At 31.9% G+C, this 22,288-nt stretch overlaps 4 protein-coding genes across 5 annotated transcripts; 1 reads left to right on the top strand and 3 right to left on the bottom strand.

Moving 5' to 3' along the window:
• Nucleotides 401–2,813, top strand: LOC109357641 (AP-4 complex subunit sigma). Its single transcript, XM_019601617.1, has 4 exons — nt 401–606; nt 1,777–1,863; nt 2,236–2,304; nt 2,474–2,813. The coding sequence occupies exons 1-4, from the start codon at nt 466–468 to the stop codon at nt 2,606–2,608; spliced, it is 432 nt and encodes a 143-aa protein (XP_019457162.1). The 5' UTR covers nt 401–465; the 3' UTR covers nt 2,609–2,813.
• Nucleotides 3,362–6,835, bottom strand: LOC109357607 (gamma-glutamyltranspeptidase 3-like). The gene is made up of 6 exons (XM_019601577.1): nt 6,520–6,835; nt 5,504–6,022; nt 4,803–5,038; nt 4,422–4,686; nt 3,851–3,988; nt 3,362–3,769 (listed from the first exon to the last, which is right to left on the bottom strand). The coding sequence occupies exons 1-6, from the start codon at nt 6,784–6,786 to the stop codon at nt 3,497–3,499; spliced, it is 1,698 nt and encodes a 565-aa protein (XP_019457122.1). The 5' UTR covers nt 6,787–6,835; the 3' UTR covers nt 3,362–3,496.
• LOC109357608 (gamma-glutamyltranspeptidase 3-like) lies at nt 8,366–12,191 on the bottom strand. The gene is made up of 7 exons (XM_019601578.1): nt 11,835–12,191; nt 11,002–11,318; nt 10,232–10,750; nt 9,606–9,841; nt 9,234–9,501; nt 8,992–9,129; nt 8,366–8,901 (listed from the first exon to the last, which is right to left on the bottom strand). The coding sequence occupies exons 1-7, from the start codon at nt 11,941–11,943 to the stop codon at nt 8,629–8,631; spliced, it is 1,860 nt and encodes a 619-aa protein (XP_019457123.1). The 5' UTR covers nt 11,944–12,191; the 3' UTR covers nt 8,366–8,628.
• On the bottom strand, nt 14,421–16,733 carry LOC109358081 (inositol oxygenase 2-like). Of its 2 annotated transcripts, none has more exons than XM_019602154.1 (11): nt 16,634–16,733; nt 16,376–16,511; nt 16,110–16,191; nt 15,816–16,020; nt 15,610–15,669; nt 15,443–15,495; nt 15,240–15,362; nt 14,965–15,034; nt 14,791–14,869; nt 14,622–14,703; nt 14,421–14,534 (listed from the first exon to the last, which is right to left on the bottom strand). In XM_019602154.1, the coding sequence occupies exons 1-11, from the start codon at nt 16,662–16,664 to the stop codon at nt 14,508–14,510; spliced, it is 948 nt and encodes a 315-aa protein (XP_019457699.1). In that variant the 5' UTR covers nt 16,665–16,733; the 3' UTR covers nt 14,421–14,507. The 2 variants fall into 2 exon arrangements, with proteins under 2 accessions (XP_019457699.1, XP_019457700.1); XM_019602155.1 differs by having other exon boundaries at nt 15,354–15,362.

Here is a 22,288-nt window from a genome sequence, read left to right as displayed (position 1 = left end):
ACTCGAGTTATATAATATTGGTGTTAACTCTATCAACATAAGTCTAGAGAGGATTAAGTAAGTCAACAACTTTTTTTTTAATTAACCACTTAACCATTGATTGAGTAAAGTTGCACAGTAATTTCTCTAGACTCCTATAAATTTAAAGTTATACATGATGTTTTAAAATATAATCAAAATTTAACTGATTTTATCTTATTTAATATTGTCATTCTACTTTTATTCAATTCAAATTTTATTCTTAATATCTCATTCAAATTTTATTCTTAATATAAATTAATGAAAATTTCAATATAGAATATCATAAAAAATAATTTAGGTAACAAAATAATTTTTAGACGATATTAAATTCATCCACATCATCCAATATTAATTTCATGGTTGAAATTGTTATATATGTAAAAAGTAATATACAGTGGATATGTTAAATAAGTAAAGTGTTTGAAGGTTGAGGTTGAATCAACAATGGGGATCCGATTCGTGTTGATGGTGAACAAGCAAGGGCAAACACGTCTTGCCCAATATTACGAATACCTCACTCTTGAAGAAAGGCGTGCCCTTGAAGGCGAAATCGTTCGCAAATGCCTCGCTCGTAATGAAAACCAAGTTAGGGTTCTTCCTGTCCCCTTTTCGTTGCAGATCAAAATCACAATTCATATTTACTTAATTCATTATGGATCTGTGTTGGGTTTTCAATTCTGTTTACTTCAAGTTTTAATTTCAATAAAAGCAAGCTTTTTTCTTCTTCTGAGTTTTAGGTGGTGGAAAGTACCTTATTAGGTTAAGTGATAATTTTTTTCCCCATTACTTGAAAAAGTTAGCTAAATTAATAGTGGTTAGATTATTCATTAGATTAGTTGAAGTTATGAATCCGAACTCCGAAGATCTGTTTTGGGATACTGGATATTAGCTACTACTTGGTCTGAGATTAAGAATCTTAATCCTTGATTTTCTGTATTCCTAAGTACCCTGTCTGTTATATATATATATATATATATATATATATATATTCAGAATTGGGTTTTTAAGGTCTATGTTTCAAAAGGTGCATTAAGAGGTATTTTGTCTTTATAAATGTGAAGATGGCAAGAATTTCTATCCAATGCAGAAATTTGTATGCTTAACTGGCCATATAATTCATGTTTCTCTTTGGAAAACTCATTGATTAGGTTATCTGAGTAAGCAAATCTAGATTTCTGTTATGCTTAGAGGTAGTTACCATGTAGTTGTGTGCAGCAAGTTTAGGTTTGTGGTTGGCATATTGTGGCATCTGGACTCTTGTGTGCTGGAGGTCTTTTTATATTATTCTCAAAGTGTCTCTGATTCTGCCATGGAGCTAATCACTTCTATTTACCCTAGCAATTTCCGATTTTCTGGTTCAGTGAGTTGGTGATTAAAGTTTCAAAATTTTCATATTCTTGTTAAGATACTGCCTACTGTATTTATATGATCTCTTGATTTCAAATGAATTGATGAAGTTATAAGTGTGCTTTCGATGCCCTATATTAAATTTGGTGTGATAAGCTTTATGCATGTAGCGGACCCCACTTTAGACTGAGTTCAATGCTTTGTCAATGAACATGATTTATGATAGAGCATTGTAGTGTCATTCGATCCATGTAGCCAACCCCACCTAGTGGGATAAAGACTTGGTTGTTATTGTAAGCTTTATGCAGTTTATCCCATAATATGTGGGATTGGCGTATCTTATTATTGTTGCTATTGAGTATTGCCTTTAATTGATTCTATTAGCTGATATATTTTCATTATGGATAGTGTTCATTTGTTGAGCATCGCAACTACAAAATTGTATATAGGCGCTACGCATCTTTGTTTTTCCTGGTTGGAGTTGATGATGATGAGGTAAACCATTTTCTCCTATGTCTTTTGAATTGATTCACAGGAAGACACTAGCTAATGTTAAACAATCAGATCACACAAATACTAAATGCTTAATTTCTTCGTAATATAAATAATATTGTGAAATGATTTAGCTCCAAAATTACTTGTCATGGCTTAAATGTCATCTTCCTCTAAGATAAAAAGGAAGACTTTACCTGTCTAAAGGAATGGAGATGACTTTTGATTGTACAATAAGAAAAGCATGAAGTTATTTAGCCTATTAAATATTTTAACAGAAATTTCTATGAATCACTTTTTTTGTAAAAAAAATGATATAATTTGAAATTCTGATTGAGTGTTTCCGTATTCAACAATCTGCGGATAATATTTCAGAACGAGCTTGCTATTTTGGAATTTATACATCTCTTAGTTGAAACCATGGATCGTCACTTTGGCAATGTGGTAAGCCCTTCTGTGATTGGAGCCTGATGAGTTATATGTTTCATGAGTTTCTTAGTTTCTACCCCCTCCCAGTTGCTTTTCAAATGTCTTTTCCTTTCTTCCTTCCATTTTCTGAAAGTAGATTCCACTAAAGATGATTTTATTTGCACTTGTCCACTTATATTTGCAGTGTGAGCTTGATATCATGTTCCATTTAGAAAAGGCACATTTTATGTTGGAGGAAATGGTCATGAATGGTTGTATTGTGGAGACAAGCAAATCAAATATTCTGGCTCCAATTCAATTGATGGATAAAACTTCTTGAAATAGAAGTGTATGCCTTGTGATTTCTGTATCATTATTGTCGCCTGCTGCTATTATTCTGTTAACAATAAAGTAGAACAGTTAATAGCCGTTTTTCTTTATGAATAAAAATCTGAGTGTTTCTATTTGTTTTATTTCTCTCACTTCCCTTGTTGTATGAATGATCATGATCTTCTCTCTTTTAAATATAAATTCAAGTTTTGGTACATGCATTAGCACAATACCCTAACAGCAATTACAAACTTCAAATCCAAAATTACTAATGTTGATTCGAGTCGGGCAAGATCACAAGTCAAATTGAACCTACCTGGCCATTTGGGGCTGTACCTTATAGTTATATATTAGTGCTACGTATTCTTTAGCTGAAGAGAGGTGAGTGAAGATTAATAATTTATTTCAGGTTCAATTGTGTGGACTTGGCTTTCAAAACGACTTTTCCACAAATGTATTTGTATCTTGAACCTTCAAGTTTGTTGCCTTAAATGCAAATGCCGTTAGTGTCGGGTATTTGTGGAGAAGAGAAGCTTGATTTGCATCATAATATGTAGCCTAATATCTAAACCAAATAATGTACTGAAATAGTATGGGGATGTGAGGATTTCATAGCAGTCATTGTATCTTTGATGTTGTAAATACCACAGGGATTTTATTTTTTCAGATCAATTGGCTATCTCCTCTCTGGAAAGGTTGTCAATCTAGTTGGATGTAAATGTTTTACTTTGTTGTATAGGAACTTAAGCTTGGAATTTATTTCCTGTGAAGTAAACAAGTCTATATAATTTGATTGAAAAATTATGAAATTGTAAGAGATGAAAGCACTGTCTACAATTTGTGTGTGCTTTTTGTAATATATAAATGGCTAAAATTTCATTTTGACTTTGATCAATAATTAAGCTGCAGCAGGACACCCACCCTTTCTGGGGTCACTAATGGCTATGAGAATGCCATGCTTTGTATGTGATTTGGTGTCTTCACCAATTTTCCCATTAATGTTAGTAGGTGTTTTGATAGTTTGGACAACAAACTGAGTGACACCTAGTGCATTAGCCCTATCCATTTGATGACCTCTCTCTTCTAGGAAAAGCCTACTTTCTTCTGATAGCTCAATGTGATGACCATCATAAGTGTTCAACTTCTCATAGGTAACTGCATTTGGTATTAGCTGCAGAAGATAAAGATCCAAATAAGATTGTAGTTTGGAGGATAGACACAAAGAAAAACTGTGATGAAATCTAGTTAGAACCTTGTGATAAATCCTTGGGCTGAGAACTGCATCCAATGGATTCATTCCCTTAATGAAATGATTAAGAAAGACTTGAATCACTGCTGGTATAATGTTCACTCCACCACTGCCTCCAATAACACCAACCAACCAGTCATCCTGCTAAACAAAAGTAAGATGAACTTGGATGTATAAGAATCTTAATGTAGCATTTGGTGTGCCTAACATTTCAGAATATAACTTTTTGTTCACTTTGGTTCTATATTTTACTGTAACCGGAATATTATACTTTTTAATCTCTTGTCATGTTTGGTTTATATAATAAATCAAACAGAATAAAATGTGTTTTATTTTGATGTCTACCAAATGCTACCTTACTTTCTAAAAGTAAAACATGTATTTTTTTTTTTTGCTTGGTTGAGGGCAGATGTTTCTCACCTATGGCAAACTACTCAGATTCCTCAACACTAACTCAATGCTATAGCTTAGTAGAGACACGTTTTATATAGAAAAACTTGCATGTCAACCAAAAAACATTAACTGTCAAAGGCATTTGTGGCAAACATCACAATGAGCAAGCTAGAAGCAGTACCTTTGTGATGATAATAGGGGTCATAGCAGACAATGGTCTTTTGTTTGGTTCAATGAAATTTGTTGGAGCAGGAGGTAGTTTATCAGGTGATGTCTCAGTAGGTGTAGAAAAATCATCCATCTCATTGTTGATAACAATACCAGTTGAAGGAGAAAGCACACCAGCACCAAAATGATAGTTTATAGTTGTAGTCATTGATACAGCATTTCTATCAGCATCCACAACACATAAATGACTTGTTCCATGATTTCTGAGCTGACTCCACCTGCCCAATTTAGTTAGTTATAGATACTCATTACATTTACAATATTTTGACATTGCAACATATCAAACAAAAAGGAAAATTTTCATTCAAATTATACAATGATAAGTGGATCAAACCTGTTCTTATAGTACTCTGGAGGGAAAGTAGTGTCATCAAATATCTTGTGCTGAATTTTTTTAGCAAATGATGGGGAAAGCATGTCAGATACAGTATCACTAATGTTTACAAAGTTAGGGTCACCCAAGTTCATTCTTATGGCAAACATGTGTTTCAAAGCTTCTATTAATCTATGTAGTCCCAGTTTTCCCACTGCAGCATTAGGACTTCCATAACTGTCCAAAATGTTTAGAACCTGTTCATACTAACGATTAAAACGTGCACACATAACCAATGACAAGAAAATAATAACACAATAAACTATTCTGGAAGCATTCTGTGTTCATAATAAATGTTTTTTCTCTGGTTCTTGTCCAACCCTTGAACCTAAGAAAAGTATACATGTTTATTTCCATGTTTGAACATAATGAAACAGAATATGAGTTTTGTTTTGTATTTGATGCATTCTACAAATGGAACATGATAAAACTAAAAACAACATTTTTTTACTAAAAATGATGGAACCAAACAGAACAAAACATCATGTTTCATCCTGTACTCCTGTTCCATTGTGTTTTATCTTACTACTGAACACTACTTTAGACTCAGTTTTGTCTGAGATCAAATGCTACTTTAGACTCAGTAAAATGACATAATGCACTAATCTCTAGTGAACAAAAGGAAATAACATATACAAAATAAGTGATGGGAATTTACACACCAAAGAAAGTCCTAGTGTTCCACTTGAAGGAGGTGGCATTCCATATATGGTATATCCCATCACATTCACAGTCATTGCATCTGTTATTTCCACCTTGTAATTCTGTAAATCCTCCATTGTTAAGATCCCACCAGCTTCTCTCACATCCTTTACTAACTTTTCACCAACAACTCCATTGTAGAAAGCTTCTGGTCCTTGCTCTGCCACTGCCTCTAAGCTGTGACCAAGTTCCACATTACAACACAAATCACCTACTTTTAACAATCTTCCATTAGGTGCATATACTTTTCTTAACCCTGGATCATTGGCTATCTTTTCTGATTCTCTAGCTATGAATTTTCCAAGACCAGGGGACACAACAAAACCTTCTTTAGCAAGCTTTATAGCTGGTTGGAATAAGGTTTTCCATGGTAATCTTCCATGTTTCAACCATGCTGCATGAAGCCCAGCTAACTGACCCGGAACTCCCATTGACAATGCACCCAATTTCTTAGCTTTGGGGTTGTTCTCATACATATTCTGTTTGTTGACATTCACATATATATAAATGATATCGTAACAATGTATAAAATCCATATATTGTCTTAATAGCTACATTTTTTATCATCTACATACTTTAGTATATAAACATAGTTGAAAGTCTTATCCTTAATTATTATTCAACATTATGCATCATAACAAAGCAAATAAAAACAATAACATATAGCTGAACATTTGATATGATTTTTAGTTGATCAATAAAATAATACTGATATGATACTGAAAATGTAAAGTTGACTTAATAAAAATAACAAATATAATCCAAGTACCCAACCAACAGGTAGATTTTTTGGGTACATAGAATATCTTTTCATAGGCCAAACCAATGTATCATATTCAAGATTACAAATTGTATCAAAATTTACTCAAATTCCCACGAATTTAGTAGAAATATAGTCTTAGGATAACAAAAAATCATGAGAGTTTAAGTTTAAGAATGATGTTTCAAAGTACATAATAGTTAAAAGAACTGAAACCTGTGATGCAGCTAAAGGAGCAGTTTCTCTCATATCAAAAGCTTGTGTTTGTAAAGTTGAAGAAGATTGAATAACCATAGTGGCACCACCTCCTATACCAGTTGAGACTTGAAAAACAACACCAAGACATAATGAAGTTGCAACTGCAGCATCAACAGCATGACCACCATGTCTAAGCATTGAAGCACCAATTTCTGAACAATTACCATCATCACTTGCAACTACTCCTATCTCTGATTCAATTATATTTCTTTCACTACCTATCATTTTCTCCTTATATATTTAACCACTTCTTCCACTCAAAATCAAAATGTGTTAATGTGATTCTATTTATCTGTTCAAAGATTTTTTTCTTATCTAAATGTAGGTCAATGATTCATTAATTATTATTTTATAATTTACTTCATATATAAAAAAAGGCACCTTGTACGAGACTTTAAGTTAATGGGTTTCAACAGATACATGTATTTTAGTGATTAATGATCATTAACCAACAATTTCATCATTATAACAAGTTTGCATACTTTTCTATACTTTATTTTATGTACTTATTATCGAACAAGGATATATGGTCTCTAACGGTGTGTCATTTACTGTCTCAAGTCAATTATATATTATCATATGAATAAGAGAAAACTTTTAAATACAAAAAGTATATTGTGATTTACTCGAGACATAAAATGAAACATTGTTCGGACAAATGAACTCTTGCTGAATGTGTTTTTGCAGCTATGGGACAAATAAAAGGGAATTGAATTGGGGAGGTACTACCTTCAATTAGAAAGTTGTTAGAAACACTTATCTTAATTGTCTTTGGTTTGGCTTTTTGTTTCTCAACACATGCTCTTATTTCATACATTCGAAACTGGCATGTATAATGCCAATTATTTGGCTTTATTCACAGCTACAGTGCATAAATGAATCCTATAAAGATCAAACAAATAATTAACTTAGCATTTAATAACATTTATTTACTTCTTAGTATATTTTATGCCGTTAAGGAATAAATAATATTATATTTAATAGAGAGAAGAATGTATGCACTAATTTATATACTGTCGTTATATCATTTACTTTAGTTATCATCGACACTTCAAAATATAATACAAGTAAATCATAAATAATATACTGACTATGTGTAAATATTTAAATAGACTGTTTATAAATATTAAACTCAACAAATAAATAACATTACATTTAATAAGCTGTCTTTACTTCTTAGTATATTTTATTTCGTCAACGAATAAATAACATTATATTTATTAAGACGTCTTTATTTCCTAGTATATTATGTGGTTAAGGAAGGTAGCATAAACAACGTTTCACTAATGTCTCGCCACATCATTTATTTAACTTAATGTATTCTCATTTTAGTCCCTACAAATTAGTTAGCTTTTATTTTAATCCCTAAAACCAAATATTGGTACACGCTTGCATTAACTATTATTTCGTTTGTGTATATATTTTTTATTGTTGTATTTGATTCTTTATTACAAAATCCTAGTTTTATAGTATGTTAGTTGACATATGCATAAGCATGCATTACTTACTTAATAAATATAAATTCTTTGTCATGTATTATTGTCAACTATGCGAATAGTAATATAACATGGATACAGTATTTTTCGATTTTCTTTAATTTGAAATGTGTGTTTTAAAACATATTTTCATCCAAGGGGTAGGCTCATGTGGGATGGGGATCACATGTCCCCATTCATGTCCCACTTGGTATACCAAGTCAATCATAGAGTTTCATTCATTTAAAAAGAAAAATTATAAAAACAGAAATTAATATTTTAATATTATTTTAAGATGTTTGATTGGTCCGGGACATGGAGACAGAAAAATTGTGGGACAGGATATTGTTGTCCGGCTCATGTGAGGCCTAAGTGAAGGTGGAGAAAATAATGAAAAAAAAGGCAGGGCTCAGTTGTGGAGATTTGAATCCACGTGTTCATATTTTTTGTCGTATAACTTGAATAAGGATCTGATGCCCAAATCATCTCTCATATCATGTTTTCATTAGTATGAGACATGATTTGGAATATAATTCGTAACAACATTGGAGGGAACCATGTTTTACAATTTTCAACTTGAAGTGATAAATACTTAAGCTGCAGCTGGATACCCACCCTTTCTTGGGTCACTTACTGCCCTTAGAGTACCAAGTTTTGTAAGTAAACTTGTATCTTCACCAATCTTCCTATTCATTTTTATACAAGTTTTGATAGTTTGCACAACAAATTGAGTAATAGCTAGTGCTGGAGTCTCATGCAGTTCATGGCCTCTCTCTTGTAGGAAAATTATATTTTCTTCTGAAAGCTCAATGTGCTCACCATCATAAGTGCTCAAATTCTCATACCGAACTACATTTGGTATTAGCTGCATAACATAAAGATTCATATTATATTGTATGTATTTTAGAAGCTTCAGACATAAACAAAACATTTGAATGAAGAATAGTTTTATAACCTTGTGATAGATCCTTGGGCTCTGAACTGCTTCAAGGGGTTTCATTCCCTTGACGAAATGATTGAGAAAGACTTGAACCACTGCTGGTATAATATTCATCCCACCGCTACCTCCAATTACACCAACCAACTGTTCATCCTACCAAAAGAAAAGTTATAGTAAGTTGCATGTATAAGAATCCTAACTCTCCAAAAGTAAAGATGTGTTATTTATTTGTTTTAAAAGAAAAGCAATAGACCAACGGGTGTTGGTTTAAGTGGTACATGCTTGATTCCCCTTAAGCAAGGTCTCGGGTTCGAGTTTTGTGGATGGAAAAAATACCCGTTGGGAGAGTTAGCCCCACATAACGAGGAAAAATCATCCATCTCATTGTTGATAACAATACCAGTTGAAGGAGAAAGCACACCGGCACCAAAATGATAGTTTACAGTTGTTGTCATTGATACAGCATTTCTATCAGCATCCACTATACATAAATGGCTTGTTCCATCATCTCTAAGTTGACTCCACCTGCACCTCATAGTTATAAACACCTTCCATATTAGCAACCTTTTTTATTTTGCAATATATCAAGCAAATAAGAACTTTTTCATGCAATGATAAGTGGATCAAACCTGTTCATATAGTACTCTGGAGGGAAAGTAGTGTTATCATATATCTTGTGCTGAATTTTTTTAGCAAATGATGGGGAAAGCATGTCAGATATAGTATCATTAATGTTTACAAAGTTAGGGTCACCCAAGTTCATTCGTACGGCAAACATGTGTTTCAGAGCTTCTACTAGTCTATGTAGTCCTAGTTTTCCTACTGCAGCATCAGGACTTCGGTAACTATCCAAGATGTTTAGAACCTGTTCAAGCAAATTATTAGAACATTTAGACATAACCAATTATTAAAGCATCAATACCAGTAATATTGATTTCATGGTTCTTTTCTAATCCTTGAACCACAACAGTATACATATCAATTTCCATTTTTTTCAGTATTAGGTAGTAGTTTGATACTAATGGTAGAGTAGAACAGAACATAAGTTTTGTTCTGTAATTAGTTTATTCTATAAGCAAAACAGAACAGGAAAAAAATATTAAAAAGTAGAACATAATGTCATGTTTTGGTGTTGTTCCATCCTACTTTATCTGCGCACCAAATTACCTAGGACTCATTTGAGACAACTTAATGCACTAATTTCTACAAACAAAGTGGAAACAACAAACAAAAGTAATGATAGGAATCTACACACCAGAGAAAGACCAAGCGTTCCACTTGAAGGAGGTGGCATTCCATATATGGTATATCCCATTACATTCACAGTCACTGCATCTGTTATTTCTACCTTGTAATTGCGCAAATCCTCCGTTGTTAAAATACCACCAGCTTCTCTGACATCCTTCACCAATTTTTCACCAATGGTTCCATTGTAGAAAGCTTGTGGTCCTTGCTCCGCCACTGCCTCCAAGCTGCGACCAAGTTCCACATTACGACACAAATCACCTTCTTTTAACATATTTCCATTAGGTGCATATATATTTCTTAAGCCACGATCATTCATTATCTTATCTGAATCCTTAGCTAAGTAAGTTCCAAGATTTGGAGACACTAAAAAACCATCTTTAGCAAGTTTTATTGCTGGTTGAAATAACGTTTTCCATGACAATCGTCCATGCCTCAACCATGCTGCATGAAGGCCAGCTAATTCACCAGGAACTCCCATTGACAAGGCACCCGATTTCTTATCTTCAGGACTGTTCTGATACATATTCTGTTTATCAATGATTAGACATTCACATGTTTAACAAACATCAGTTGAGTTTTTTTAACGATTTGTGTGAAGAAAATGATCAACATCAACTATGCAGAATGATATACTATATGCTAGCTTTCAACATGTATCAGTACAAAGCAAACCTATATAAGTTGGAAAAATGCAGAATTGAAGTACATGTTAGTTTGGTATGATTTTTTAACAAGTTGAATATTTTAGACTTTAGAAGAAAGAGTTAAACCTCAAACCTGTGAGGCAGCAGAAGGAGCAGTTTCTCTCATGTCAAAAGCATGGGTTTTGGAGGTTGAAGTCGATCGAACAACCATGAAAGAGCCACCTCCTATGCCACTTGAAGCTTGTGAAACAACACCAAGGCATAATGCAGCTGCAACTGCAGCATCAACAGCATGACCACCTTTCCTAAGCATTGAAGCACCAATTTCTGAACACCTACCATCATCAGCTGCAACAACTCCTGCCTCTGATTCTATTATGTTTCTCACTCCCTCATTATATTTTTCTGTTCCTCCTATTACTCCAAAATCTAAACTTATGTTGCTTCTCACTGCTCGGCTCACAATTGTAACACAATTTTCACAGTCAATATAAGTACATAACCCTTGGTGAGACCTTTAAGGTAGCAACACAAGAATGAAACATTTCTAATAACGTGGCAATGCATTCTAAAGTAAGGATTTAATACTTATACACCAATACTTATAAGGATTTTTTACACTGTCAGCAAATCATTCACCATTGATTTGTTAATCACTCGAGTGATACAAATCAATAATGGATGATGCACTGACAACTTTCGATGCATAGATTTTAAACTCTTAAACAAAATGAATCCTTAAAACCTCAAAAAACAACTAGGACAGTTGGGCTCAATTTCTAATTATTTCTGTCTCTTCAAAATCAAAGTCATCTATAATGAGTTTCATGTATTATATTAATCCATTAAAATAAAAATAGTAATATTAAAAAACAGCATCTTAACTGATACTGAAACTAATTAGAGGAAACATGTCCATAAAAAATGGAAATAAAAAACAAAGAAAAAAGGAGAAAGAGAGCTAACTGGTGAGAGTGAAGAAGGATAGAAGGAAAAAGGTGTAAATGAAGTTCCATGTGTGCTTATTATTATGGTGTAAAGCTTGGTTTTCCAACAAAGGAGACTCCATCATCATGCAGTGCTTCACTAACAAGGATGATGATGATAGTAGTGTTGGAGTGACTAGGATGAGAAGCACTGAAGAAGTGTCAGCATTTGTAGTTTTTTTTGTTTCTCATAGGTATCTTATATACGAGGTGGAGTTAACTGTCCTTGCTTTCCGGTGTTTTTTTTTCTATCCACAAGATTCCAACCCGAAGTTGCTCAATGAGAATAAGCATTTGTAGTTGAGTCAGTTATGTTTTGTGCGTGTGTGAGAGTTAATAACAACAAATAACAAAGCTGTGATACTCTACCACCGTCCATGGAATGTGGAGAGGGAAGGGATAAATGTAACATTTTATTATTATTTAAATCAAAAATTATAAAAAATTAGACTCTTAACTATTTTTTAACTATAGGTAGAATCTAGTAGGCCTAGTCTAATATTGGGGAAATCTCATCCTATTAGCCTAAGACATGAATTTGGAGAAAAAATCTTTATTATCATTTCATACGTGTTCATTGGATATTGACATAAAAAGAAGGAAATTTGGTGGATGCACAAGGACCAAGAAAAATCAAACCAATAATAGAAGAGAATGTGTTATATTATAATATAAATTAATTGTATAAGTAATCAAATATATTAAACACTAACGAGTAACTGGTTTAGTAGTATAATAACTTATTAGTTTTTCTGAAAGATTAATAGTTCATCTCCTAGTAACAATTATATATCCTAAAAAAGATTAATTCCTTAATTATAGGTGGAAAAATATATTTAGTAGTATAAAAAAACATATTCAAACAATTTCTACTCCTTACCATTACTGAAAAAATGAAGAAAAAGATGAATTTACTTACGGTAGACTTTTTTGTTAAAAAATAACTTAAATTTTCTCTAATGTTTAATGAGATTGTAACTCATGGAGAAATTTGATTTTTAGTGGACAAAACAATTTCCAAAATAAATAAATTCATCTTTTCATCATTTTCCCAATATTAAATTCAACTCTCAGATAGTGAGAGTAGTTCATTTGTTTACTCTGACATGTGCATTACATTTATTCCATACCTACCCTGACTGTCCTTATACTTTTATAATGTATCTTCCTCAGATTTTAGTCAGGGTACAAAAGCCGCCAGATCATTTCCCAGTATTCAAAGAAAAGAATTTCAGATCGTTCTTTCCATTATAAGCTGATTTTTATTAACTGGAAACAAAAATTGATTACACTAAACCAATTTATAATGCATGTTTTAAAGACAACAATATAGACTATACCAGGGGGGAAAAATCATCATTTTTTATCTTCTCACAAATGTTAGCAAACCAAAATAGACATTGGAAGTAAAACTAAGAAAAAGAAGTCAAGAAAAGAAAAGTCAAGGGAAAAATGAGTAGAAAATAATGTTTTTTAGTTTTTTTTAGGTATAGTAGAAAATAAAAATAAAGTGAAGAGAAAAATATAATTATAATTAATAATGAAATGATATGGATAGAAAGATAAATGTATAAGTCTAACTATATTAATGTAGTGTTAGCTTTCTTCACTTGAAATTTCATCTAATATTAAAGAGAAAATATAAAGACATAAGTCTCATAATTTTTTCTCCTACCAAAGCGATAAAAATAGTTTTAATTTTTTCATACATTAATTATTACCATCTAAAAGATTAAAAAATATAATAAATAAATTAATTATTTTAACAAAGTTGTAATTTGATTTACACTATATTCAGTTTAAGAAGAAAAGTGAGTGGAAGCAAAGTTGAAGAAAAAAAAGATAATAACTGAGTTTTAAATCATTCAATAATAAAAAATAAATTTTTTTATCAATTTTCTATATAGAGATAGGAAGAAAAGTTTTCAGTGGGCTCATTACTTTTTTCTTTACTTTTTTTTATTTCTTTCCAACTAATTAGTGGAAAAGAAACTTTTTTTAGACATGCAATTTTAAAAAGGGATTCCATGTTAACTTTTGTTGATGTGTGATATCCGTTTCATAACCTATTTAACATAGTGATGAGCTAAAGTGATTATTGGCGGCATAAGTTTTTTATTAGTTTTTAGATGGAAGCTTCAAAGAGAAAATTTAGTTTTTTTTTAATTTTAAAAAAAATTAAATGTTCATGACTTTATCAACTTTTACTTCACAATTGGTTAGGAGCAGGTGTCGGGTCAGGTTTGAGATAGCAGATCCCCATCATATGAACTAGGCTCTATTAACTTTATACTAGAGATGGTTATAGCATTAGCATGATTCAATGAGAAAATGAGCTAAGTAATGTATCTCAAATGTTTAAAAAAATTGCAGAGTGTAGTATATAGTTACTATAATAAGTAGCAGATATTTGTGAAGTACTCATAAAAATGAAGTGATTATTATTATTTATTGCAGTAGATAACTGCAGCTAGCATAATTGTGCAGTACTAGTCTACTACTACAATATTTGTTAAAGAAGATAAAAGGAAATATAACAATATGAAACTAAGACTATAGTAATGCTTTGATCTCAAATACTTAACTGATTCACAACAAATTCATATTCTCCCTTCACTTTCAACACCCTAACTCTCATATATATCTTCAAATTTCACCATCTTAGCTTTGCTGGGAAATACTGCAAACAGAAAAGAAATAAATTAAGAACAGACCAAATTAAATTCACAAAATTATTATTGACATAATCTAAATAAATAAGCATTACCTTGTCAATGAGAGATATATAATATGGCTTAACTTTTTCAACATCAACTCTAACTTTGCTCTTGCTGTAGAGATCATATTTGCTGTACAATATATATATAATGAAATATGTGGTAAAAGACATGTTTCAATGATCCTATATATGAATTGAAATTAAGATAGAAGCTTACTTAAATATCTTGAGCCATTTCAAATTCTCAACATCTTCTTCATTCATAAGGTGTGTATATGCTCCTTCCCTATGCAATGCTGCAAATTTATAAATCAAAGTTGTTATATTTGCTAGGCAGAAAAACATTACAAAAAATTTAGATAGAAGTAAAGTACTTCATGAAAATGCTTACGATAGAAAGAGTGGTATCTGATTATGAACAATGCTGCTTTGGGCAAAGTGCATCCATTCTCCTTAGCAACCTGCAGATTTGAGAATATCATTCAGACAAGGGAATATAACAAATTTTTAAAATTGCAAAACAAGACATGTTTAAGATACAAAATTTATTTTGTAAACATAATAAAGTACTAACATTTATCAAACTATTATGAGATATTCATTAACATAGACTATTATTTTGAAGTGTATATGCTTCTTAACATTTATCTATGTATGTAAACTCACCAAATACATGTAGTCATCATGTCCAAATGACATCATTACATTGTCTAGTCCAACTCCATCAGGGTAGATACCATTTTTTGTGTTATATGAAGGATTGTTATAATCAGCATTCACCTTGAAATACTATAGCAGAAATGAAAATTTTGTCAGCTAGTATTTTCAGATGATGATCACACAAATCAGTACCATTAATTTATATTTACCTTATGATGAACATTTGACTCATCAAAACCACAACCAAGGGGGAATGTGTCTCCTGCAAAGATATCAACAACCATTAAGTTAAAGTGCTGATTTCAAAATTAAATGGCAGAACTAAATGAAAGAAAAATAACAAATTATGTGATGAGGTTTAAGGAGCAGTTCTCACCAACAACAGCCCATTGAGGAAGTTCACCAAAGCTAGGCAGTAAAAGAATCTTTCCAAGATCTAAAACAAACCGAGAATTATTGTCAACCACTCTTTGTTGAAACTATTTAGCCAAATAATATATATATGTATATTTGGGTGACTATACTTGTGAAAAGTATAGACCTGTTCAGGAAATCTTATATAGAAGGAAAACTTATATATACCATGAATAAGAGCAGTTAAATGCAACCAATCTTCATTAGGATAGTCTTTCCTAATGGCTTCAGCTGATTGCAACAAATGCTGAATCTGAGGTTCATCCAAATCAGGATCACTATCATCCACCACTTCATTCAACAGCTCACAACATTCCCATATACCCATTTCAGTCTTGTCCAATTTTCCATACTCCTCCCTCATTCTCTTTACCTGTATTATCAATAACCAAATCATATTGTTTAATTATTATTATTGGAGGGTCTTATGTATTCTGATGGAATAAGATCATGTTTGATTACAAAGTCATATGTCTGGTTGATGTGTTGCTTCTTATAGAATTCCTCAACAGTTTTTTGCCTTTCACTTTCTGCATCATAGTTCCTGCCAAAAATTCCCATAGGCCCATGTCAAACACTTCTTAAAAAAGACAACGTTTGTGACCATAAAGGTACATAATACAAAGTATAAAAAAGGACCATATTAATTTGCAAATAAAAACATTACAAGCAAGCATATCACTGACAAAGAATTCAACTTATAAGGTTAGAAAATAAAAATATGAAACCTGAAGGCTTTTCCAAATGAATTGATATCTGGGGCATCGAAACCATCTTGTGAATGTTGAGGCAATAGAAATCCACCATCTAACACAAGCTCATTGGTTTCTTCAGCATGCACATTTCTCTCCTCAGATTGTGTCTCTACAAGAATGTATATAGCATAATCTAAATTAGCCATAATATGACTTTGTCTCACAAGCTTCATATAATAAGAAATAATAATACTAGTATAATAAAATAATAGTAGTTTTACACCCTCATACCAAGGGAAGGTTGCTCAATGATGATAGTCATTTGTTGTTATTTTATGTAGAAAAAAGAGAAAGAAAAAGAATGAGAGAATGAAAGGGAAGAAAAGGAATAGAAATGAAGGGAAAAGGGTGTGGGTTGTGGCAGATAAAGGGTTGACAAGTGTGTATATATAGTCCATAACAATGTCCTTGGCGAGAATTATGGAAGTGTGGAGTCCTCAACTGAAGATAAAGATGAGATGCACTATATATATATAATTATCAGTCAATACTTGACACCATATTATCCTATCTTTTTCTTTCTAACTCCCGTGAGAATCGTTCCAATTCTCTCAAAACAAAACAAAGTTATACCAACATGTGTTCATATTTTGAAAACTTTGATAAACTGATTGTATTATTCTATTTTCTCTTCTTTTTTGCCCTTATTGAATAGAGTGTATTAGATAATATAATTATGCGTAATAGTAGTTAGTTACAAGTTACTTAAAACTATAGCTGGCGTTAAAGCTACTCTTTCTATCTTTTCTCTAGTCTTATCTGTTTAGAAAGTACAATAATAATAATAAGGAGTATCAATTGTTATGGATATTTTGGTTGAATAAACTATTTTACATCGATAATTAACCCATTTAATAATTGTCTTAAATAAACCCCATTCTTAAGCTAATAACGAAATCATGTGTTGAAAGAGAATGCTCACTCTCTTTATATGTGTATGGAGACTATACCATAAATTCTTTGAAATTTAACTATTCGTATGGTCCAGCCCAATACCCATTACACTGGGATCAAAACCATATCAACTTTGGGTAAAATCAGCTTTCCATTAACTTTATTACTATTATTAGATTATTGGGCAGAACTCCATTATCATTATTATTTTGTTTTTTTCTCACGAGGACACAAAAAAATCTTGATAACATAATAATATTTTAATTAAATTTAATATTAAATAATAGTATTAAAAATCATACAATATATTTATTTTCAAATGTGATGTATTACATATGTCTTATACAAAAAATTTTCTTTTCTCACATACTTACCCTAACCAGCCCTCGATCAATTTCAGAAAGCAAAAATGCACGGGATGGAAACTCGTATGGGCGAGTGCGGGTATTGTTTTCCAATGCTCAAACCCGTAATATTTGTGGGTATCTAACGAGTTTTTAATTTTAATTATATATTTATAATAATCAATATGTAAAAATAATTGTTACATGAATAATATGATATTTATATGATAAATTTATAATTATAGTTAATTAAGTGTAATTTATTATTAAATAATAATAAAGTATATGATTTATAATCTTAAAATAACAATAAATATATATAAAAATTTAACTAAAAACTAATTATATAAATTTACGGGTACCCGCGAGGCGGATATCACAAAACCCGCTTTCGCCCATATGCTATTATTGCGGGTACTCGTTGTGAGTATTTCCACGGGTACTCACGGGTCAAATTTTTTTGCCATCCCTAAACCCACTATACTTGCTTCCCAAGCTAATGGATAAACATGTAATCATCTCTTAGAATTATGTACATTTTCAGTTTTATTAGGATTAGAGGCAAACCTTAAAAATTAAAGCACATGCATTTCATACCCATTATGCTTTAGGTTAGTGTTGATGCAATGGTATAGAAATAGAATTTAACCATTATAATATTACATGCACGACCAAGTTGCATAACTACAATAATTTATGTAACTTTACTTTATTCCTAACCCAAAACTCCAAAAGCATGCCTATCCTTTTATTCGGAAACTATCTATAACCTGTTCCTACAAATATATTATTCAGTAATAGTCCCTGCTAATCAATTTATGTATTTTCTAAATTGAGCTTGAACGTAGGAGAAATTGTGTGACGATTGTGTCGTGGAAGATTATCACCTACTTAGAAGCAAATGCATCTCCCTCTCATGAACATAAAATATCACTTATATACCAAATATGTAGGTGACTATTGTAATGTGGATTTCAACGATGACATACAAATATGTCGGAATGTTAAATTGGGAGGAAAGTGATAAAAAATTTATACGTAAAAAAGATTGGTGCAATTATAACGTTCATGGTTTGTTGTTATAGATGGGATTCATGGGTTGATTTTTTTTCCTTTTCCTTTTCTCACAAGGTGATGGGATTCATGGGTTGAGTAACATTAATTTTATGTGGAAACTTGAGGATGATGGTTGCTTGAGTTTTGCAGCCAATGCTGAACATTAATTCATCATTTTTGGGTGACGAGTTGAACATGATAGATAAGTTCCTAAGTTTTACTATTGACCTTACATCTTGTAACCCTGAAAAAAATGAGTAAGTGTAATGTTAATGTCGCAAAAGATTAATATAACAATGACATAAATCTCAAATTTGTACTGTGAAATAGGGGTGAGCATGGGCTGGGTTGGAACGGGTTAAGGTTTTTCCTTACCCAGCCCTAAATATTGGTCGGGTCACTTTTTTGATCCCGAACTCGGTCCAGACTCGAAGTTAACCTGACCCTAAATAACGATCGAGTTAGCCTTTAAACTCGATCCGACCATAAACTCGATTAAATATAATGTATATTCATTTTAGATAAAGACTTATCAATATTATCTATTATTATGACTATGTAGTTTGATACATAAAATGTTATATGTTTATATATATATTATTAACCATGTATATATTATGTAAAAATTAAAGAATAAATAATATTTTCGACCAGAAGGATATCATTACTCTATACACATGTGAGTAGAAATACATACAAATATGATGAGCGAGTGACCATGAGACGGGATGGGATGGGTCATGTTTGATCTTTACCCGACCCTAAATATTGACTAGGTCTATTTTTTGAATCCAAACCTACCCCTGAACCCGATCAAACCCGACCATATTCGGAACCGATCATGATCGGCCGTGCCGGGTGAACGGGGTCTTGCTCACCCCTAAAAATACCAAGTAAATCAATTCTATATATTTTAGTTGTTAATAAAAATAAAATTTCGTTTACAGTGAGACTTGAAGCATAGGCCTAAAAATATAATTTTTGAGACTTTGCCATTTTGGGCCGGCAAAGAGAGCATCCTCGTGACACAAAAACCTTTGACTATACAACCAAATTTATAAAAGGATATATTTAAGCACAAGTCAACATGCACGCACCACTTAAATTCATGTCACAAATTTAGTATATACTATGTTATGTAGTGCTAGTTCCTTCTGATCTTTATTTCTTTTTCTGTTTGTTCAATCACTTTCACATGGGTAGATCACAAGATCTTCCAAATCCCTCAAATGTTGACACCATCACGAGTGAGAAGCTTTTTTTAAAGGGAGTGAGAAGTTAGTGTACAAGTCTACCACCAAATTGAATTTGAGGGGATAAAGTATGTAACTTTATCTCTCAAGTGAAGTTAGCTAATAAATAGTCATTATAAAATAAATCACATGCAATATATATATATATATATAAAAGTTTTGAAGTTAGTTTTTAATTAAATCTACAGTGATATGTCCTTAGCTACGGGAAATATATTAAAAAAAGTTACAGGACAAAGACAGTTTAAAAATAAAGATCAAAAGAATAACTTAATCTTAATAGGAATTAATAAATATGTGATATAATGTATGACTCATGTGGTTGCACTTGTATTGGAGTTTAAAATTATCTTGATATGCTTTGAAGGCATGCATTACATTTACACGTTGATCCTTTATCTCCGAAATCACATGTCCTGATTCTGCATGTTTATTCCTTCCATTCTAGGCAAATAAACAGTGACCAAATGTCGAGATTCACACGGTTTGGTCCATCCTTATTGAAGTTTAAAGATGAGATAACCAACAAAATCTAGACCATGTGAATTGATGCTATAAACCTGCACAATTAATAAAAGGGCCAGACTCTCACTTCAATGAAAACTTAATTGAATTTAGAAAAAAGTAGTCAATGTATCCTTTAGGAGTTATAATCATTGAGCCTAATTTTAAACTTTTGTTTTTTAATTGAGTAAATTGATCTCAAATAATTCACAAATAGTTGAAGGTGATGGGTTAGAGATAAAAATTTAAAGGGTCAAGTAAATTGTCACTAAAAAACAAAGGAGGAAGAAATGAAAGAGGTGTGACACAAACGCACAAATCTCGAGAGTAATGAAGAAGAATAGGTACCATTGTGACAAGAAATGAGGAAAAAAGGACACGGTACACGTGTCTGGTCAAACATGGACGCGTGGAAATAGGGATAAATCCATATAGTAGTCCCAATCAATGTGCAAGATCTTTTTATGGTACATTTTGTCGGAAGTGAAGGGTACCCTTATCCTTCCCAAAGGCCACGTGTCCGACATAGTAGTCCACTGCTCACGTGACTACCCTCACTCTCCCATCCCATAATGTAAAATGATATATCATCTAACTAATTTTTCTACAATTTCTCATATATTTTAAGGAAAATAACATATATCATAAAATGATTATTATTTATTAGTGATTGATTTGCGAGATGATTCTAAATCTTTATAAAGATTTCTAACAAAAATCTACCAATAATGGGGTAAAAGAAATGGAAAGAGAGGGAAGCTAAAAAGAAGAGGGCTAGTACATGAATGGGGTTATGAGAAGGCCAAGTGTTGCATGGGTAGCATAGAGTGTCACATATGGAAGGCACTATCTTTAGAAGGGGATTACTCATCTCTAATGATGTCTCATTTCTTGTCTCAAGCTTATCATATATTAACACGTAGATAAAATAAAAATTTAAAAAAAAAATTAATAAAATTAAATACTCTAATTAAGTTGAGATGTGAAGTGAGATATCATTTAGGTGATCTCCGTCAAACTACCTTCATGCTTGTTGCTTAAAGTTTGGCATATCATCCCTTTGATATTTTCACATGCCCAAAGCCCGAAAACAAACTATTGAATTGAATTACATTGATCCTGTCACCTTCTACCATAAATTCCCATATTTTGTGCAATGATGTAAAAATTGGAACGTACTGGTAAACTGGACCCCTAACTGGTATGGTATAAATGTTGAACCGACAAAGTATTAAAATTGGTCAAAATTGGTCGAAACCAATGAACCAACCGGTATTTGACTAAACTGGTCGGTTTATACACATATTTTTTTTCTAAAAACTTAAAAACCTCATTACAAGGTGACTCATCTTTCCAACCATTCTTCAATACTCCAAGGTATATGCTTCCAAGGCATACTTAGATTACACATTTTTTGTTCATAACATTCGTGTATAATGTAACACCACGAATTTTACAATTTTGAATTATAAGATTTTACTAATATTTTCATTAATTATATATATTCGAAAATGAATTTCTGGGAATTAGCGGTAAGGAATTAGACAAAACTCTAGTTGAGTTTTATTCTTGAAATTTTATTTCCGATTTTCTGGTAAATTTTGGTAATTTTTGGAGACAGTCGGTTCTGGACCACTGTCGGGGCCGAATCTGCCCGGTACGACTCAAAAAGTGTCGTTTTGAGTTCCGTAACTCGGAATCGAATTCCGATCGCGTCGTTGGATTCGTAATTTAATTTTGAGTCAATATAGACTCTTAGTACACTCATACCTATTTTCTAAATATTTTTCACTCGGAATGCCGAAATCCGAAATTCTAATCGGATATTAGGATCG

Source organism: Lupinus angustifolius, chromosome LG10 (genome assembly GCF_001865875.1).
Source record: "Lupinus angustifolius cultivar Tanjil chromosome LG10, LupAngTanjil_v1.0, whole genome shotgun sequence".
In the NCBI taxonomy this organism is placed as follows: Eukaryota; Viridiplantae; Streptophyta; class Magnoliopsida; order Fabales; family Fabaceae; genus Lupinus; species Lupinus angustifolius.
The sequence above is the reverse complement of the archived record's forward strand: the minus strand, read 5'-3'. Positions and strand labels throughout refer to the sequence as shown.

Excerpts from the sequence above, each read along its gene's own strand:
- LOC109357641 (XM_019601617.1), top strand. The coding sequence starts at position 466 with ATGGGGATCCGATTCGTGTTGATGGTGAACAAGCAAGGGCAAACACGT. Across the intron at positions 607-1,776 it reads TCGCTCGTAATGAAAACCAA|TGTTCATTTGTTGAGCATCG; the intron begins GTTAGGGTTCTT and ends CATTATGGATAG. Across the intron at positions 2,305-2,473 it reads ATCGTCACTTTGGCAATGTG|TGTGAGCTTGATATCATGTT; the intron begins GTAAGCCCTTCT and ends TTATATTTGCAG.
- LOC109357607 (XM_019601577.1), bottom strand. The coding sequence starts at position 6,786 with ATGATAGGTAGTGAAAGAAATATAATTGAATCAGAGATAGGAGTAGTT. Across the intron at positions 6,023-6,519 it reads CTCCTTTAGCTGCATCACAG|AATATGTATGAGAACAACCC; the intron begins GTTTCAGTTCTT and ends GTCAACAAACAG. Across the intron at positions 5,039-5,503 it reads GAACACTAGGACTTTCTTTG|GTTCTAAACATTTTGGACAG; the intron begins GTGTGTAAATTC and ends TAGTATGAACAG.
- LOC109357608 (XM_019601578.1), bottom strand. The coding sequence starts at position 11,943 with ATGATGATGGAGTCTCCTTTGTTGGAAAACCAAGCTTTACACCATAAT. Across the intron at positions 9,130-9,233 it reads TACCACTTAAACCAACACCC|GATGAACAGTTGGTTGGTGT; the intron begins GTTGGTCTATTG and ends TTCTTTTGGTAG. Across the intron at positions 8,902-8,991 it reads GCCCAAGGATCTATCACAAG|CTAATACCAAATGTAGTTCG; the intron begins GTTATAAAACTA and ends TATGTTATGCAG.
- LOC109358081 (XM_019602154.1), bottom strand. The coding sequence starts at position 16,664 with ATGACTATCATCATTGAGCAACCTTCCCTTG. Across the intron at positions 16,021-16,109 it reads TCAACCAGACATATGACTTT|GTAAAGAGAATGAGGGAGGA; the intron begins GTAATCAAACAT and ends TTGATAATACAG. Across the intron at positions 14,870-14,964 it reads CAGATACCACTCTTTCTATC|CATTGCATAGGGAAGGAGCA; the intron begins GTAAGCATTTTC and ends ATAAATTTGCAG.